This window comes from Tetranychus urticae, unplaced genomic scaffold (assembly GCF_039701765.1).
Source record: "Tetranychus urticae isolate SD_2017Ah unplaced genomic scaffold, NJAU_TeUrti_SD_1.0 Scaffold_4, whole genome shotgun sequence".
NCBI lineage: Eukaryota > Metazoa > Arthropoda > Arachnida > Trombidiformes > Tetranychidae > Tetranychus > Tetranychus urticae.
In genome coordinates, this window is record NW_028315836.1 from 73,942 (window position 1) to 81,281 (window position 7,340).

The following is a 7,340-nucleotide window of genomic DNA, read 5'->3' on the forward strand; positions in this document are numbered from 1 at the left end:
GAAGGTAAAGACAAAAGTGTTGCCTTATCCCACCGGAGGGCACAAATTGCAAGAAAATCAAGAAAAAGTCTTTTGCTTCAATCAAATTTGTTTATTTTGCGGCGGTTAATTTAACAATATTTTTATAATTTTACTTTATTAAAACACCTTCATTCAATTTTCCAATTAGCCCCCTCCAGTGGGATAAGGCAACACTTTTGTCTTTACCTTCCAAATTGCTGTCTCTTCTACCTTACTCTTTGAATCTATCTCTCTTTTTCTCTCTCTCTTCCCTTCTCCTTTAGCCACCAATCATCAGATTCTGCTTTTACCAACATTTACCAGCTTAGCCGGTTTCATCTCTGGTTAAATTTACAGTTAAATGAAAATAATTTTGTGATTTACTTTCTAAATAGTCTCTAAATCATTTCAATTAAAGAAATATAAATTTATTCATTGTGTTTTTACTATTGGTCACCAAATTTACCATTAATTATTTGTCATTTGCTTTTAAATTAAATGTAAGTTTAATTTCCTTCAATATTTCAATGTTTTTGAAAATTTATCCAAAATTTTAATTTCAATTGTCATTTGCTCATTGGTCAATTTTTATTTGTTTTATTTTGCTTCAACTGTATCACATTAACCATCCTTTGGTTCCAATTCGAATTAACTGTTTTAAAGCCTCTATGCTTACATTACACTACATTGTATTTCTTAATGTGTGAGGTGTTAATTTAATTTTTGTTCGACTATTTTATCTGATTTTACTTATGAAGTTTCAGGGATAATCCTGATAATCAATGAACATTGTTACCATTTATTTGCTCTTCAAAATTATCATCTTGTCATTAGGTTTCGACATCAGTTAAGCATAATCTGTTCTTTGCTATGACTAAGCAGTTGGGAGCTTGAGTTCCCCTTATTTCTTCTCCTTTTCAACGTGCCTTGTCTGGCCAAGTCTTGTTTTGTTTACTTTTTTGTGACCCTTATTCCGAGGATTTCTGGCCCATTTTACAGGCACATTCATATTCTAACCCCTTCTATAATCTATCATTACGTGGTGAAACTGTTCTTTATTCTTCCATTTTATTCCAATGTTTTGTTAATCTCAACAAATGATCTCTTGAAATACTGTATTAAACATTCCAACCCGTGCAAGTGAAACCTTTATAATTGAGACTCTCTTGTGCACCCAATACTGATCAACAATCACTAGGTGTACTTTAGCAACTAATCCTTTGGATTTTATTGATTTAAAGTGTGATACTCAGTTACCTGGAAAATAATCATGATATCCTGCGTGGTTAGGCAATCGTCTATTTTATTTAGATCAAATTTCCGCAATTCATCGATCTGTTTCAATTGTGAGTTCCATCAATATCGTTATTTTTAAATGCAGAAAACCTATGGCAGTGTTAGTTATCAATTTCCTGGACCAAATTGAATTAAAACTTACATGCTCGCTCGATCAGCTGCTCCATTTCAGCTGAATCAGACAACCACTGAATTGGTTTTTATATCCTATTCAATGTATTCATTTGCTTTCTGGGAAATTTTATGTGTACTGGTTTTACTAGTTTAACAATTTATTTCCTTCAGTTGATTTACAACTCTATAGCCGGTTTACGTAACACATATCATCAGTAACTGGCTATCCTAATCCCCATTTAGGGTCACTCTTTATGATATTCTTTGTTAGTTCTCTTGTTCATGTCAGCTAGTTAACAACAATATCTATCTTTGCAAACCATAATCGATATACTTTGTTACATTTTTGCATTTTGATACATTTGCTTACTGTTCTTTTTTTATTTTATCCAATTCTCAACCTATTTCCATTCCTAATCAATCAGCGCTAAGAAAGATGTCATTCGAAAAGATCAAGTGCGGACCCATCGTTGAGATGAAAGGAGATGAGATGACTCGAATTATTTGGGAATTGATCAAGGATAAGCTGATTTTCCCATTTGTAGAGCCTGAACTCCATGTTTATGATTTGGGAATCGAAGAAAGAGATCGTACAGATGACCAAGTCACCATTGATTGTGCCCATGCTATTTTGAAGTATAATGTTGGAGTTAAATGTGCCACAATTACACCTGATGAAGCTCGAGTGGAAGAATTCAAATTGAAAAAGATGTGGTTATCACCAAATGGAACTATTCGTAATATTCTTGGTGGAACAGTTTTCCGTGAGCCGATCATTTGTAAAAATATCCCTCGACTTGTTCCTGGATGGACAAAACCCATTATTATCGGTCGTCACGCTTATGGTGATCAATATAAAGCTACTGACTTTGTCGTACCTGGTTCTGGAAAATTAGAAATTAAATTTACACCTACTGATGGGGGTGAAACCATTGAAAGAACTGTCTTCGAATTCAAAGATGGCGGCGGAGTTTCTCTATCAATGTACAATACCGACAAGAGTATTGCTGATTTCGCCCGAAGTTCTTTCCAATACGCTCTTGCTCGTGAAAAACCTCTTTACTTGAGTACTAAAAACACTATCCTCAAACGATATGATGGTAGATTTAAGGATATTTTCCAAGAAATTTACGAGAAAGAATACAGAAGCCAATACGAAGGAAAAGGTAATCTCCCGATTAATGATTTTTATGGCTATTTGTCTTTATTTCAAACCAGAATTACACCTCGATAGTTTTATCTGCACCAATTTAGCATAATGCTAATTTTATATCTTGGTGAACTATATTATTGGATAGCCATTACAATTAAATTTATGGTTTGTTTCAATAAGCTACTCGTGGTAACTACGTAATCAGTGAGCTTAGTTTATTAAACCATTCATAAATAACTGTTTTTCTCGTCAAAAACTGTTGACGTAGCCAACTTTGGTACGCCCAGTTCTTAAAAGGAAATATATGCATTTTATAGTCGGGAAACTTTTTCATTTATCTTAACATTTGTTCTTTATCCTTCTTTTCATTTCTATAATCAGGAATTTGGTATGAACACAGATTGATTGATGATATGGTTGCTCAAGCTCTTAAATCCGATGGTGGGTTTGTTTGGGCTTGCAAGAATTATGATGGAGATGTTCAATCTGATTCAATCGCTCAAGGTTATGGAAGTCTTGGAATGATGACATCTGTTCTTATCTGTCCTGATGGTAAAACTATTGAAGCTGAAGCTGCTCATGGAACAGTAACTCGTCATTATCGACAACATCAACAAGGAAAGGAAACCTCAACCAATCCAATTGCTTCTATATTTGCATGGACTCGAGGTTTTGCTCACAGAGCTAAACTAGACAACAATGAACGATTATCAAATTTTGCTGATACTTTGGAAAAAGTGTGCATTGAGACAATTGAATCTGGCTTTATGACCAAAGATTTGGCCATAAGTATCAAGGGAATGGCCAATGTCACTCCATCTGATTATCTCAACACTTTCGCTTTCATGGATAAATTAGGGGAAAACATGCGAGTCAAACTTGGCTGTTGACTGTTTTCACCAGTTTCAAAACTTTAGGAAGTTGAAAAAAGCTGGAAAATATCGTGAACTACGCTTTAATCTTTCTATCTTTCTTGAACCTAGAATTTGGTATCATTGTTGATCTGGAACAATTTATTGTTAAATTTAATCCATTTCACCCTCATTCATATATTTTGGTTAAAATTGTTTTCCTTCATTGACAAACCGCTTTCATATAAGTTCCATTGAGAATTTATTTCTTTTTTGAAAGTCTGGTATTTCACTAAAGTGGTTAGAGTTAAATATCAATAAATTTATTTATAATTTTCACAAAACACGAATCTTATGCATGTGCCCTATGTGTCTAATCTATAACAAAAACTATTATTGATTGAAATAATTATTTGGTTACATTTCTCATGCTATTGCCATTAATTTGACTACTCAATTTTTATTTAAAATAACTTTTATTTAGCCATATCAATTAAAATAAAAACCAAGAAAATTATATAATATATCTTGTAAAAAATTTTTTAGAGGAAAGATATTCGCCTAATTTTGGCCACTTGAAAAAAGTAGTAAAGAATTGTAAATGCCAACAGATAATTCATTTGTATTCGTAGAAACCTTTTCCAGATTTTTTTCCGAAGCGACCAGAATCGACCATTTCTTTAAGAATTTTCGATGGCTTGATGAGGTCAGGATCTCGTTTCATCCAAGCTTCATTAATTAATTGCACAGTATCCAATCCAACATAATCCATTAATTCAAAGGGTCCCATAGGGTAACCAGCACCCAATTTCATGGCAGTATCAATATCACGAACTGTAGCATCTCCTCTCTCAAGCATTTGAATAGCTTCAGACATATATGGCAAAAGTAGACGATTTACAATGAATCCTGGTGTATCTTTACATTTCACAGATACTTTACCAATTGATTTAACATAATCAACAAGAGAATCATAAGTATCATCGGACGTGTTATCTAGCTTGACTACTTCAACAAGCTTCATCAAAGGAACTGGATTGAAGAAATGGAGACCAGCATAACGTGAATGGTTAGTAACATGGATACCAATATCCTTGCAAGGCAATGATGAAGTGTTTGTAGCTAAAATGACATTTGGACAATCCTTGAATTGTTCACTTAGATTTTTGAACAAATTTTGCTTGACATCCAATACTTCCGTGATAGCTTCAATAACCAAAAGATTATCAGTTGACTTTGGCTGGATATTTGTTGAAAATGTTATCCGTCCCATAATTTCATCGACATTTATGGATGAATTTTTAGACTTCATCTTTTCCAAATTAGATTTGATCCTAGCAGCAGCTTTATCAAGAGCACCTTGGTTAACATCCTGAATAACGATTGAATTGAAATGAGGTCCACTTTGAGCTGAGGCTTGAGCAATTCCTGATCCCATTAGGCCACTTCCAATAATCAACATATTTTCAACCTTCATGGCGTCCAGTTGTTTACTTGTAGAAATTGATCTACCAAAATAAAGGCAAGATTGGTTCCTTAAGGTATAGGATGTTGACAAAATTCTTTTAAACATATTGAAAAATTTAATTGTATGATATTGAATTATTAACTGTTAGTGTGAGTATAGAAAACTAATTGATTATCAGCTGGCTCTGTTGATAAGATCACGGCTCTCAAGAAAAAAAGCAACAGCTAACAAAGTAAAAGCTCATTCTCTTGAAGAGACCTCTGCTGTTTGTAAACCCAAATTGGGTGATACAGCAGAGATGCTACACTCCGTTTCAAAAGTATAGCACCCATGTAATTTTATCGTTTTTACTCATTTTTTCAATTATGAAACCGTTTTGAGTCTGATTTCCCATATAGATAAGTTAGCTCAATGACTGAAAATGAATAGCAAGTTTTGACTGTAAGTTATTACAGTAAGCTTTACACAACTTTTACAGTTACTGTTTCAAGATCTGAATTTCCCACTTCTTTTAACCTATCAAGGTTATTTAACTAAACAATGTAATTTTGATCACTGGTGAATAACAAAAATCAGCAATTTTCACCTTCAGTCTCAATTAACCTTTTCATATTTTATTAAATATCGTGATCCTTGATTTAGTCTTGGGAACTTTCACTTCGGATGGAAATGACAAATTATCCAAGAACATGCAATTTATCCGTTCGATCATCAAAGATGACAATCTGATAAACTGATAATGTAACTTATCATCAAGTTTATGAGATCAACTCATTACTTGGTCTAACAGGTGGACAATAAATTGACAGCTCATGTTATGACTGAAACTGATATCTTCCATTATAATCAGACTAAAGTTTTCCGTAAATAATTTTCATTAAGACTGTCCAGACAATAGTTAAAACAAATGAATTTATTCTGCAATTATAAAAATCAGATGGAAGATAGACAGGAAGACAGATGAAAGCTAAACATAATCAGGTTGTTGAGTTGTTAATGAAGATTCAGACGAATCGTTTGTTCGATGTTTCATTTGTTCAGTTGAAATGCCCACCATAACCAGAATCATGAGGTCAATTGAGGCAATTGTGAGGCAAACAATTATACCAATAATGGCTTGTTGTGAATCTGGACCAAACAGAGCTGATGACAAAAGCATGGCAATGACAAAAATGAATTCAAAGACAACGTATAAAGCATAGAGTGTTATGTCCAGAACGAAGAGGAAAACTGTCAATAACAGATTCTCTTGACCAATACTGTAGACCAGGGCACAATGAATAATAATTTTAACCAAAATAAAATCATTGATGTTTCCATTGATCACACTGAGCAGAGCAATCTTGGAAAAGAGTGAAATAATTAAGGCAAACATTAAATTAACTTTAAGACAAACTTTGATGCCCATAATTATTACAGTAGTTGGACTATTTTTGTTCAATGATTAGTATTAGATTCACAAAATTTAAAGATGCATAGCATTTACAGTTGAGTGGAAGTTCAAAATATCTGGTAAAATAATGAACAAGATTAATTTGGTTGTAAAGGATTGGGTTCACATTGCATCATATAACGACTAGTTGGCACCAACAATTTAAGACATTTTGGGTGAAATGGACGAGATGGATCCAATCGAAACTGAGATCGACTAATGCTTCAGCAAAAGTCTTGTACATCCTTCAATTGAGTTACATTCAGTCCTTTCAGGTTGGAAGGATCACAGTTAACATCACAGAGTCATTGAATTCAACTGTAAATTAAAAGAATTTACTCATTTTTTGAAATTAATATTTCAACTGAAGTTGATTTTGCTTCAAGAAATTTAAAGATGCTATTTGTATTATGATGGACTGGACAGGATAAAATGAATAACAAGTATTGGATGAAAGTGTTACAAAGAGTCGGTTTAATTAAATTGATGATGAATATGGATGGACCAACAATGAGAATGACAAAAGAAGAGGAAAGAGACAAACAAGTAAATATCAAGTGAAGATGAGAATGGAAATGGGAAGATCATTCTGTTTCTTTGAACATGGAAGACTCATGACTGATACATGAGAGAAGGAACTAGCTAGTTCTGACTTACGCTTTGGAGCATCCTTTATCGATCCAATGTTTACTTGGAACTTTGTGGGAGTTTTTGTTCTCAAATCTCAAGTAAAGAGATGAAATGATGGGAAAAAGGAGGACCACAAAAGCATCAAGGATGAGTTGAACGATGAAAAGGATGCTCTGCCTTTTGCCCTTTCTTGTCCCCAAAAATGTTTTCTTGGTCCTTTGGTGATAATGTTTTGTGAACCATTCAAAGAATGGCCAGAAATGTTGATTATTTTACCTTTTACTTTCTTGGATTTTTAATTATGAGCTTCAACTCCAATAATTTGTGTTTGGATAGAAGTTGATGAAAGTGGAATGAATTTAAAGTGACTTTCAACTCTTCTTTTGCTTCCCTTAC

General features: G+C 33.4%; 1 protein-coding gene and 1 pseudogene across 3 annotated transcripts; one reads left to right on the forward strand and one right to left on the reverse strand.

Annotated features, from left to right (window-relative positions):
* Positions 1-325: 325 nt before the first annotated feature.
* Positions 326-3,936, forward strand: LOC149092899 (isocitrate dehydrogenase [NADP] cytoplasmic-like). 2 transcript variants are annotated; one of them, XM_089269967.1, is made up of 3 exons: positions 326-500; positions 1,836-2,576; positions 2,945-3,936. In XM_089269967.1, the coding sequence occupies exons 2-3, from the start codon at positions 1,847-1,849 to the stop codon at positions 3,451-3,453; spliced, it is 1,239 nt and encodes a 412-aa protein (XP_089126093.1). In that variant the 5' UTR covers positions 326-500; positions 1,836-1,846; the 3' UTR covers positions 3,454-3,936. The 2 variants fall into 2 exon arrangements, with proteins under 2 accessions (XP_089126093.1, XP_089126092.1); XM_089269966.1 differs by lacking the exon at positions 326-500 and adding an exon at positions 923-1,346.
* On the reverse strand, positions 3,872-5,209 carry LOC149092900 (putative 3-hydroxyacyl-CoA dehydrogenase B0272.3 pseudogene; annotated as a pseudogene). The gene has a single exon (XR_016200327.1). The product of XR_016200327.1 is annotated as a putative 3-hydroxyacyl-CoA dehydrogenase B0272.3 pseudogene (transcript).
* Between the last annotated feature and the right edge of the window lie 2,131 nt (positions 5,210-7,340).

Coding starts and splice junctions, on each gene's coding strand:
- LOC149092899 (XM_089269966.1), top strand. CDS start 1,271: ATGATATCCTGCGTGGTTAGGCAATCGTCTATTTTATTTAGATCAAAT. Junction 1,347..1,835: donor TTCATCGATCTGTTTCAATT/GTGAGTTCCATC, acceptor CTAATCAATCAG/CGCTAAGAAAGATGTCATTC. Junction 2,577..2,944: donor AAGCCAATACGAAGGAAAAG/GTAATCTCCCGA, acceptor TTCTATAATCAG/GAATTTGGTATGAACACAGA.